The sequence below is a fragment of the Aquila chrysaetos genome, chromosome 10, assembly GCF_900496995.4.
Source record: "Aquila chrysaetos chrysaetos chromosome 10, bAquChr1.4, whole genome shotgun sequence".
Lineage (NCBI taxonomy): Eukaryota > Metazoa > Chordata > Aves > Accipitriformes > Accipitridae > Aquila > Aquila chrysaetos.
The window spans coordinates 41,696,951-41,709,190 of NC_044013.1; the positions used below are offsets into that span (position 1 = coordinate 41,696,951).

Here is a 12,240-nt window from a genome sequence, read left to right on the forward strand (position 1 = left end):
GGGAGAGCGGGGCGTGCCCAATGAGGAGATGCCTATGGCCTGAGCGGACGGCGCGCCGCTCCGCGGCGCGCCCACTGGCTCCCGCCGCGGGGGAGTTGCTGCTGGCTGGGCTCCCTCACACACACGCCCCTCGCCCCTCTCCCCTCCCCGCCCCCCCCCAGCCTCTGTTGGCGCGGTCCCCCGCCGCCCCCTTAACCCCGGCAGCCGCGGGCGGGCGGGCCGTACCGGCAGCAGCGGGCTTGGTCCCCTGCGTGCCCCCGCAGGCCCTCCTGTCCCGAACCTCCACGGTGGAGGGCCGCGGGACCGGTAACGGGACCCAGCCTCCGGTAGGGCTCGGCCCACCCCCGGGCCCGGCGCGGGCGGTGGGGCCTACAACGGGGCCGGGGCACCCACCACCAAGGCCCCGACACGTGAGACCGGGCACCGGCCCGCAGCGGGGCCTGGCCCAGGCAGCAGGACCACCACCACCCTCCCCGGCACCCAGCGGGACCCTGGCCCCCATCAGGCGCCGGCCGTGGAGCAGGAGCGACCCCCAGCCCTGCAAGGCCTGGCACCTCGGTCCCCAGCCCACCGTGCTGTGGCCGACCTGTGCCCTCCCGGGGCAGAGGCAGGGGGACAGAGCACATAACGCCCGGCGAAGCAGGCCAGGCGCTGCCAGAGCCTCACCTTGCTTGTTCTTTCACCTTCAGCCGCTTGTTCTGTAGACGGACAATGGTTTAAAGGACTACCCCTTCTGCTTTCTTTAAGTTTTGTTTCAAGATCGTTGCATGACAGAGTTGCTGAAACGTAAATCCAGCAAGCAATGCAAGTTTAATTCCTAATGCTGCTGGATTCCTAATGCTGTGGTGGCAGAGCCTCTTCCTGCTGGGAGCGGCAGTGGTGCCAGGAGGTATAAAAGCCTAAGTATCTGCGCAGACAGTTTCGGGGTCTATTCAGCGTTCAGGCTCAGAGGGACAGAACCGACACCGGTACATCACTGTACCTTCCTCCCTTCAAGGGGAAATAGGGTTTTGTTGTACGATTTATATGTGCGCTGGGCTCTTGACTCCTGCGCTTCGAATAAAGGGTGATGTCAGGTTTGAGAGGATGCTCCTGAAGGAGTTCGTCCCGGCTCGGGGGACCGCTCGGGGACAGCTGTCTGGGGCTCACAGAGACTCCACTGCAGCAGCAGGAGTGATAACAGACCAGTGAATTTCCTCAGCCACAGACTTCCCTTTAAAACTCCAGGCAATTTCTTTTAAAAATGTGTTTTAAGACCGAGCCAATGGTTACTGGGGATGTGAGACTGTGCTCTACTGGGAAACTGTACACTGACTTGGGAGCACGTGTTGGAATATGTGTCTGCTGCTGGCAAGTATTACACACCTGGAAAGTCTTATTTGGGGCTTTGTGGTTAATAATATTATTAGGGGGAACAGACTGCGTTCTCATCTCCTTCAGGACTAAATCTGGCAAATTGTTCCAGGCACAGACATTTTTATTTATATCTCTGTAGATATGTCTTTTACATAAAGAATCTTCCTGCATTTAAATATTTTTATGAAGGAGCTAAAAGAGAAGGCGAGTCAATGTTAGCCTAATCACGTACAGTACTAAATCCCAACTCATGCAAAAGTGAGGGGGAGTACTTGGCATGCTGAGGGATTGTGTCCTAAATCACTGATAATAACTATATACAGAACTTACAAAATCAGAGATTACGACAGGAGCTTAGTTCATCCCGTCTAGTGTTCCGAGTACTCTGGTCGTGCTAAAACCTGCATGCTGCTTGTCTGCCCTGCCCATTTCATCCATTGAGTTAATAAATACTGTTCAAATACTGCTGGAGGAGTGATTGCTACATATAATTAAATCCTGTAGCAACTCTCCCATTCAAGGGCAAAGAGAGAAAAGAACACATGAAAAAGAGCGAATTAAATACATTAACCTTAAGAATAAAGCATGGATTTGGAAGGTGCTTTTGAAATTAAACAGTAATAATAGCCCTCAGCTTTGATGGCCTTAAAGCAGCACTTCATTTATCATTATAACATTAACGGTTGGGCTTTTTCAGAGATGGATCCTAGGGCACATCATAAAGGACAGTTGTTAACAGCCTATATACATACAGCACAGAATAGATCCGAAAATATTCCATGATGTGAATTTTACACAAGCAAATAAAAGCTTTGGGCTTTGTACCTTTCACACCTGCTTTTACCCACTGGAGCCAGCAATAAAATCTCGCCTCATTGTGAACAAATGTTGGTGGAACACTTTTTACAAGGAAATACAATTTGGGAGGAATTATCACAACTGATTTGGAATACGCTGCAGGGTATGGAATACCCAGCAATTATTACTGGCCATGCCGAATCAAATCCTGCATTTAGGACACCCAGTGAATTTTGTAAGCTGACTCACACAAGAGCAGAAATGGGTTAAAAATTTCCCTCAATTCTAGATTGAAGTAGTTACAAAGGACTAATTAAAAATGTGTTCAAGCTTCAAATCGCGGGCAGCAATAATGTGTGTTTTAATACGAACATACTGTTCCACAAAGTTCAGACATACTTTCCAATAGTTTTATCAGATTTTGAATTGTAACCACATTTCTGCTTTGGAGGGAAGGGAGGGGTTAAATGCATGTCCTTTTTCTATTATGTTCAGAAATTGGACACAGTGCATTATTTACTCTAATCACGCGACTTAACAAGTGCATGCACCGTTTACATGTGCAACCCCACACCCCCACACACACGTTTTCTCAAAAAAGCAAGTGTAGCCTTTACGATGCAAGTAAATAATTTCCAAAAAAAATACAGGGAAAATGTTATTACCTTCTATGACACCAAGTTAGGGTTCCACATCTCTTCCCCAGGCTCTGATAACATCACCAGTGCAAACACAGGAAAGATCATCCTAGGTTAGGGGGGTTAGTGACGCCATCCATCCTGGCACAGCTCACGTCCTGGCAGGCAAGTAAAAGAGAGAAAGGTCAGATCACTTTTTAAAGTAAAATCATGTTTTAGCTATTTAGAAAACGTTACAGAAGATTTCAAACATTAGAAATGAAATGTTAATCCTCACAACACTGACAATATCTGCCTGTTTTGAAGGATAATCACTAACAAAATCCCTCATTCTCTCCAGTTAGCAGGTTAGCTGCCATCGCTAACTCAGTCCACAAGATGTGCTGTTATTGGTCCTAAGCTTTCTTACAGCTGCAGGAAGCACCCTAAATCATCTTGTAAAACTGCAAAGTTAGGCTTGTCTCGGCATAGCCAGCCCAGGAAGAGAAGCAGCAGAACTCATCAGAAAGTGAAATGGAGCACTGTAGATGGGATAGTGAACATTTAGTAATGGTATTGGATAACCACGTTAAAAATAAACATTTAGTTGTTTGGAATTATTTATAATCTATTCTCTTCCTAATATTTTTGAGGTTTTATTTACAAGGCTGAGGAATTTTGGATTCCTAATGGTTTCTATCTTCAGAAAGTTGCATAAAAATTAGCAAGTATGGAAACACAGCTTAAAAAAAGGATACAGAAGTGTCCGATTAGCTGAGTGAGAACACACTTACTGACAAGCTGATGAAGTCCTTGTCTGTAAAGGATCCTAACAGGTCTCCCCTGATCTATGCACTGTGTTTCACAGGCAGAGAAATGGGAGTGAACATTTTTTTTAAATTTTGCATTAATATACCATTTCCAAAATAAAAGATTCGTTCAACTGGATAAGCATTTAAATGTGTGATTTGCAGCTACTTGCAGGGAGGATTGTGTGGGGTTTTATACTTCTCAGGAAGATTCACATTCTTATTTTTTTTACACTGGCAAATGGTGAATGGTATCCTTATTCTACATTCATTCTTTATGGTTGTTGTCAAGTTGCAGCTTACGGTAACTGGATGTCAATTATGAACAAACACAGCACTTCAGAAAAATACTTAAATCATAAATATGAGGACCAATTTATCAGGAAGCCCTCCGAAGTATAAAGCAGATCAAATGTACCTCACACTGGCCATGCTATTTAAGATTCTCAAACTATCCTACCTTCTCACACCTTTACCATCGTGGGGGTTTTTTTCAATTCTACTATTGGCTTTTCAATTTTAAATGAAGAGAATCATTGAACTAAAGCAGCTGAATACACTAAAATAAAAAACCTGCAGAAGAGTGCAAAGAGAATCTGTTTTTTATACCACCTGATAGATTGTAAATATTAAATATTTATACTAAAATCCATCCTTACCCACCATGAATATCTAAACTAAATAGGCATGCAAAATAAATATTGACATGCAAGCCCTTGCCACTCCACCTACTCTCTTTTTAAACTTAAACATCTTCTGGCATTATCAATGCTTATGGAAACGTTTTCTTGAGTCTCTAGAGTATCAGTCATTTGAAATGTCAGCGGTTATTTTAGATTGAACAACAATATTCTATCCTCCTGTGATCGGGCACATAAACCTGTGGTTATTGAGCATTTAAAAGCCAGAGGCTTTGGAGGAAAAAGTGATTTCCATCGCCACCTTGTGTCTAATATAGAAAATGCCAATTCTCCAAAAACAATCAACCCAACGGCCTAAAGAAATCTCACCAGAACTTTTTGATTAAACCTGCCGACAGTAGGCTGCTATTTTTCCCAATTATTTCTGTATGTTGCCTTTATGTACTGCCTCTGAGTTTGCTGGGCACAGCTGCCCCCAAGAGCTATCGCATTTCACCCAGTGGCACGTGGGGCTCAGCGTGGGCTCCCTCGCAGCTCCTGGGAGCAACCTGCACCAGGGCCAGCAGATAAGCACAGGCTACCTTCATTTCCTAAGCAGTTTTAGGCTTTATCAATAATCTGAAAAGCCTGAAATGGCCTGGGACCAGCCTGCTTGGCATCACTTCCCCCCACACCAGAGCCCCGGTGGAAATCCCTGCCAGCACTTGTGACCCTTTGCAGCACGCTCCTTGCCCCCATTTGGAGCTGCCCTAGGCAAGGGAAGGCTCGTCTTTACAAAAGACCTGTGAGGGCAGGCGATGCCGGCTGAGGGATTATGTGGTGCTGGTTTTACTTCACCAAGTGGCACGGTGTATTTAGCCACACTTGTGCACCAAGGCTCGCCCTTGGCCTGTGGGTGTTCAGGGCCTGGGAAGGCTCAAGCCCCCCCCGCAGCTCCCCACAGCTCTCAGGAGGTTGCTGAGGACCCTCTCTTTGGGGCAGAAGGCTTCAGGAAAGGGTTCTGTTTGCCCCTCAGCAATGGGGTGGCTGCCATGGTGCCCTGTTCTAGAAGGAGCTGAGCCCCACAGCAACCAGTGGTCCCCAGCCCACACCAAGACTCCAGTGTGCCCCGGACCCCTCTCCCACAAGACGCCAGGTTCACCTGTTTCACCCGTTTCAGTGCTTAACTCTGGGACTCGTGTTCAGGACAGACCTATTGAAAGGAAATTTGACCTACAGAGAAGATTTTTTTTTTCAGGTCCATTTTTTACCAAATTCCACATTTCTCCTGATTGGATCAAAACTAGAAATTAGTACAATTTACAGAGAATTAAGGCTCTAACTTTAAACCCTCCATATGTTGACCAGGTTAAAGGTGCAGGAGTTTTGAACGGGAGTACATGATTACAGAGCTATTCAGGGATCTCTACTCATCAGCTCAGTATCTGCTTAAACAGCATTACTCAAAGGAAGCAGTAAAGGCAAAAAGGGCTTTGAGATTATCAAGAGAAGATGTAATTATGCTCACAATATTAATATTTAGCTTAGTGTTTCTGCTCAACAACCTCAGCAGAAAAGGTGAGTTGTTCACATACTTGCAAGTTCTAACTGAATAAAACTAAAGATTTTGTAAGAGACTAACTTATGTAGTATTAGGAATAAATATATCTTTGTATGTTAACTTTCCTCAACCATATGCTGAACCAATTCTTTAATCTATACGCCCTCACCTCAAATTCTTGCACATTTGCTGTCAGCAAAATGTTGACATTTAAAATTAGTCACTAAAAGAGGGTAGTACTGACTTAACTGTGCATTGTAATTAAACATGGTTCACCCTTCACTCCATTCCCTCAGACCCCAGAGACTACAAATGTCATGTGGAAAATGCTTCAGAAATATCTGGCAGTGTAAGAAGCCTGAACATCTCCCTGCAAGGTAAGGAGTCAATGGAAGAGGAAAGCTGTCAGGGCTCTTAATGGTGTGGTTAACATTTTCAGCTGTCTCAGCTATTCCTCAGCCACCTGACCAAAAAGGATATAAAAGATGATGCAAAATTTTACCTGTTTTGCTAAAAACAAAAAGACCATTATAGCAACCTTTGATGGGTTGGTGACACTTGCTGTCAGTAATTATGCATAAAATCTGAAACTTTCAGATTTCAGCATCCAAGTGTCTCGATTAAGGGCCCCAGCTCCCACACAGCCTTTTGAGTCCCCAAAGGCAACAGGGACCCCAAACAGAGGGGTCGGTCTGTCAACTATTCAGGGAGTTGCCCATAGGTAGTTATGTTACTATAGACAGTGTGAATGTTGTCCTCCAGAGCGTAACAACTTACTGTGTGCTTTGGCATTAAGAATAAAGCTAGTCCAACAAGAAAGAACCACCAAAGGGATTCCACACAGAGAACCTGCTTAAATTTTCCTCATTGTAACATGAACAGTGAGCTGTCTCTGAAGTTCCTTTACAGCAGTACATCCCTCACAGCTAACTGTGCTGGCCTGAACCTTTTGTAAGAAGAATTGCAAATTATTTAAGAGAAGCCATTTCTAATGTTTCTTATCCTTTTCCAGCCCCTGGAATAGCAGCAACCAAGGGTAAGTTAAGCAGAACCCAAAAAGTCATCACTCTGGAATGCTGTAGTCTTCGAAGCCCCGTGCAAGTAAATCTGCTGTATTTGGAGAAGATGCATGGAAATTTGACAGACCAGAGAATAGAGAAATGTACCCTGCAGAGCCTGAAAGTCATCGCCAGTGCAGACAGGAAACCTGCTATTGGCCACACCTGTGTTTTACTGACACGCCCCAGGAAAAAGTTTCAGAGAAAATTTATTCTTAGAGAAAAAGGTAAAAACTTCAATGTAGCAAATATATGTTTAGGTATGTCAGAGGATGGCAGTCTTCCATTTCATATAGCTGATACCTTAGCAGTTATTAAAAAAAAAGTATTTGTACCTTTCTGTTGGGGAAAAAAAAAAAAAAAAAAGAAAAAAAAGAACTAGGAGAAAGTAATGATCCAGAATTAACACTACTGAAATCTTCAAGTTTTGGAACAATTCCATGCTGTTGTTCTCCCTTCTTTTGGGAGGGCCAGGAGGTTTTGGCAAATATAGTTTCCAATATTAATACATATAGAAAATTCTGTACATTGGGAAATTGCATAGAAGAAAGAAAACTAACTGTCTCTAGTACTTTACTGCAAATTGCCAGGCACGCTGCCACCTCTTGCCAACTGTGTTGGCGTGCAAGTAATTCTAGCCTTCAACTGCTTCTGGCTCTTCAGTTTAAACAGAAACAAACATGTAGTTTTAAAACTTCTTTTTATTTCCAGTGTTTCTAGCAGGGATATCAAATTGTGTTATAACAGCAAAGCTGCCCAAGCTGAAAGTTTTTGCAGAGGGTTTGACTGTCCCACGTGTGCACCAAGAAAACCAAACTCTAGAGAGTAAGTGCCAATTCCCCCTCCAGAGTCACAAAAGTAGCACAGCCGTAGGTCTAAGGATAGAAAAAGATACTGGCGTTCACACACACAACTTTGACAAAGTTCTCCCAAACAGCAATTTCTTTGAATAGCAGTATTGCCTCTACCAATAAATGCATTGACCCAGGTGCTTTGTGAATCTATGGCTGTAATGAGAAAAGAGTATTTAAGCACTGACCTTCACAAGAAGTTACCCATGTTCAAGCGTGCCCCACCAGGGCTCCTAGCTTCCCTTAAAAACCTCACCTCACTTCAGCGGGAAGTCACATACACCAATTTCATTCGGGGACCAGGCAGGAACTGAAAGATATTTGAAACACTGTAAAATAAAAAGTTTCCAAGATTCTAGAGAGATTTACAGCTTCCTGTGAAAGCACACAGGAGACTCTGAATTGTTCCTCTGCTCTGGTCCCCCTAACTTAGCCCAACCTAACCAAAATGAAGAAAATTTTGAATGGTCAAAGACTTGTAAACACATTTTAAATATTCTTCTCTATCTCATTTTAGAGCGAATTCCATCCACAGATGACAAAGATACGCTGAACAGACAAAAACTAAGTATTGTCATTAAAGTGTTCATCGCTTGCATCCTGTTAGCCTTCGCAATACCCTATATTGTGTTTGTTATATACGAAATTCCCTGCCCGGTAAGTTTTTGAACATGATAGCTTCTTGTCTTAATCCCCCACACTCACCCAGAATACAGTCTTGTCAGTATGACTGATGAGTTGAAGTATGTTTACCAAGTTCTCAGGAAGGGACAACTGTATAGATATAGACAGAAGCTGTGTGCTCAATACAGTGAGACAAGAAAAATACATGGTCTGAGATTCACAGACCTCTTGAATTTACGTGCTATGATGACTGCAACCATCTCACAAACTTCTTGATGTATCAGGACACTGCTCTTCCTAGAGGAAACCTTGTTCCTCCTCAGCAGAGATTAGCAGCAGAGTAATTCACTAGCTCCCTGGCAACCCAGCTACTGGTTTACAGGAGGCATGTCTGATTTTTGGTTGCAATCAACTGCTCCCCAAATTACTGCTGTCAATGTGAGGCAATTCTGTTAAAAAGCAGCCCAGAACAATCCTGTGCATGGACAGCTACTGGCTAGCTGGGAGAGGTACTCCTGATGCCAGAGGAAGAACAGTTTAGGGGTGGAAGAGAATAGGCAATACTTTCAAAGGACAGGTAACCTTCTCTAGTCTTCTAGGCTGCAGAATGAACTATTTAAGCATGCTGGTTGACAACATATATACAAGAGGAAGATACTGAGAACAAAAGCCATCTGGGGCTGCAATATGCCAACTTCCTTCTGTGAAGCCATATTACTTTGATGCCTAGAAATCCAGTAGCATTCACCACAGGCCCTCCAGAAACACATAGCCGTTTTTTAATTTTGAACAGTTGGTATTCCCCATCATCCCCTACACTCCCCTAACTGCTTTTGCTTCTTTCCCGAGTGCTTGTGCCCTGCCTGGATCCACAGCATATGGAGCAGCAGAAGAAGCCTGTCTGCAACCTGTGTCTCAGTGCATGACAAAACAGCAACACTTTTAATCTCATTTCTGAAGGGCACAGAACAGAAGCCTCTGGAAGCTTTTGTCTGACCCTCAGCCTCCATTCCCCAGGTACTACTGGTCAGTGTCAACCAAATTTGATCAAGGAACAGCAGGCCTCGATGCAAGCAAGTTTCCAAGAGAAGATCAGATTAGATAGCAAGGAGACAGCCAAATCTGTCCCTGGGGAAAGCTGGGGGGGCTTGGCCATCCCCAGGGTGGCTGGCAGCCACGTGACAAGCCTCACGTACCTCCTGGGCAAACAGCACACGCAGCACGTGCCATCATGCCCATGGTCACAAGCGGAGATGGGAGGGAGCCAAGGGAGACAGGAGGGAAGCTGGGACTGACGGCATGGCGAGGATGTATGGGGCCAGTCTGGGCTCATCCGTTCTGCTCTTCACAGGGTAACATGGCTTTAGGTGCATCTAAGCAGCAATTACTGTGCTTAAAGATAGACCTACCTTTTCCCCCGCAAAAAATTACATATCCCTGAATTATTAAGGTGCCTTTTCATGAAGAAATGATTTAATCTTGTGCTTCCTACCCCATTAAGTGAACTGCTGAGGTTGAACAGTTATACTCTACTCCCACCTCTCACTGTGACTTGGGATCAAGTCACTTAACTTCGGCTTACCCAATTACTTGCCTGTCACCCAGCTCTAACAACTGCGTTGCAGTGAGACCGGAGAGCTTAGCCCTGTCGACACACAAGAAGCCCTCTGGATATTACACAGGCAGAACAAACCGCTTGAAAGCATTTAATTTGCAGAAATTATCAGTAAATAATTTCAAATAGCAAATGAAAATTACCTCATTTGTTAAAACTTCCGAGTAGAAAAAGGCAGCATGTGAGCACATTACTCATTACAAATTATCCACTTAGATCTTGGAGTGTAACTGTAGTGAGAAATGTGCTATAGTGAGAGGTTTGGAAATTGAACTGAGACCCTTAAGAGCCATTTCACACAAGCCATTGAACAGCCATCAGGTGGTAACACCTTTGGGCCTCTGCTAAGCTGAAAACCATTTGAACAGACTTAAGGCAAAAGATTTTTTATGTCATTGCTCCCTCCTAGAGACATCAGGCATGCTGTAACTTCTTTAGTTCAGTTCAGCCAGGAGATGTCGCACCACTAAATTACTGATCTGAAAAACACGAGCACTGGTGTAAGACTCTGGGAGTAGGGTTGTTTAACATTCCTCACAAATATTTTTTCTTCCCTTGCCAGACAGACGCATGCTAGCAAGACCCTTACACAGGAAGATCCAAAGTCATTGTCATTCCTGAAACCTACCTATGAAAAGCTGCATGCCTTAGACGAACACCTTTTTTACCTGCAAAGATGCATCACCTTTCCCTCACCACTTACTGGAAACAGCAGAAACCAACTGCTAAGAAGACACCCATACTCTGATTCTTTCCATTAACTACCCAGCTTCTTATTTTAATTCCCAGATACAGGAAAAACCTGTTAGGATAAGCAATAAATATTTCATTGGCATTCCAAACTCTGCCTCTCCCATATTCTTAATTTTTTCCCACAATTTTTCACATGCATTTGGGACCTGGGCAAAAGGAAAAGGAAATAATTTCCAGTATTTTTAGTCTTGCTGTTAAATTGTTCAGACAAGGAGCATACATGTAGCAAACTCATCTTACAGTACCAGACCTTCTCATCCAGCCTCAACAGGAATAATGCAGGTATTCATTGTTAAGCTTTAGCCCTTGTCTCAGTCTGAGTAGGTGCATCACATTTTCATCTGCTGATACAAAATGAATCTCTGCTCTATTTGCAAGCTACTTATAACTAATGCAATCTTCAGCTCTCAAATATGAACTGCCAAAGGCTACATCTGTCTGCTTCAGGGAACGGCTCTCATCTCAAGTTCCCAGAATCTGCATAAATGAACAGAAGCAGCCTTCGAGCCTCGCAGTGAACAATATACCACTTCCCCCCAGTGCTGCAGATCCTGTTCATCTAAATCAACATCATGCACGCTCTGAGGGGCACCAGAAGAATTTCACACAAAATTAGTATCTCACAACAGCATAAAAAATGTTGCACAGAAACAGTAATGACAGTTTTTTGTGGAAGAGGTATGGGGTCACTGAGCTATGTGGGGTACACACAGCCCTGGCCATGCGAGGTGTTCCAGGCAGGTCGAGTTTACTGCAAGGACAGCACCCAAGTATAAGCAAGTATTTTAAATCCATGAAATACCAGTTGCATTTGCCAGCACCAAGGCACCACAAACATACAGAGAATCTCCTTAATATCTGTGTTAAACCACATTTTAATTGTCAGCATTGCTGTACAATTGCACCAGGCTCTGAACGAGTACCACGTCCCCACAGGAACACCATACAGCACACAAGGCTACCGCAGAGGTGACAAGCGATACCACGAGGTGTACGTTGCCACCATGCCAGGCTGGCTGAGCAGACCGTCTAATACGAAAACAAATGACTATTTTAAACAAAGCAACTAGCTAAACCATCCCTGAGCTTTAGGGTTTTATGCAATGCAAGACTCATTAAGCCCTATTCAAATCCCTCTGACTGGATGTTCTCAACACGCCCAAGCCCACATGTGTGCCTAGTTCACAAGGACACCCGCAGCCACCAGACGACCTCGCAGGCAGGGCAGTGCCCGCAGGCAGACAGGGAAGGGACTGGAGGGCCCTTTCTCCAGTGAAAGTCAGCCAGGATTTGCCTTCATTACCTCAGAAACTCAAAGGATGAACCCGAAAAAGATGACCTCATTGGCAGGAACCATCTGAAACCTGGTGTATTAACTGCTACGGGAAGGAGTTTAAATTCCTCCCTGGTGGATCTGCCGTGCAGCACAGCGCCCTGTCCCAGGGAGAGCCGAGGCCTCTTCGTTACGCCCCGCACCGTGCAGCCGCGAAAGCGACGGATAAAACAGACGGGGGACCCCCACGAACCCGACCCCCCCCCCCCCTCAGCCCCACAGCCGGGACCTGCGGCCGTTTGCCG

At 44.8% G+C, this 12,240-nt stretch overlaps 2 protein-coding genes across 2 annotated transcripts in view; one reads left to right on the forward strand and one right to left on the reverse strand.

Annotated features, from left to right (window-relative positions):
• The window catches only part of ACACA (acetyl-CoA carboxylase alpha), a 140,991-nt gene extending 138,067 nt beyond the window's left edge, over window positions 1–2,924 (reverse strand). The window contains exon 1 of the mRNA XM_041126817.1: window positions 2,820–2,924. The gene's annotated coding sequence lies outside the window, so the exon portion shown is untranslated. The remainder of the gene's footprint in view (window positions 1–2,819) is intronic.
• On the forward strand, window positions 21–10,752 carry C10H17orf78 (chromosome 10 C17orf78 homolog). The gene is made up of 8 exons (XM_030029463.2): window positions 21–607; window positions 937–968; window positions 6,058–6,138; window positions 6,774–7,046; window positions 7,531–7,644; window positions 8,188–8,327; window positions 9,144–9,311; window positions 10,472–10,752. Exons 1-7 carry the CDS (start codon window positions 21–23, stop codon window positions 9,288–9,290), a joined length of 1,374 nt encoding a protein of 457 aa, XP_029885323.1. The 3' UTR covers window positions 9,291–9,311; window positions 10,472–10,752.
• Window positions 10,753–12,240: the final 1,488 nt, after the last annotated feature.

Bases quoted from the DNA above. Each gene is read 5' to 3' on its own strand.
- C10H17orf78 (XM_030029463.2), top strand. From the start codon at position 21: ATGAGGAGATGCCTATGGCCTGAGCGGACGGCGCGCCGCTCCGCGGCG. The intron at 6,139-6,773 runs GTAAGGAGTCAA...ATCCTTTTCCAG, and splicing joins CCTGAACATCTCCCTGCAAG to CCCCTGGAATAGCAGCAACC. The intron at 7,645-8,187 runs GTAAGTGCCAAT...ATCTCATTTTAG, and splicing joins AGAAAACCAAACTCTAGAGA to AGCGAATTCCATCCACAGAT.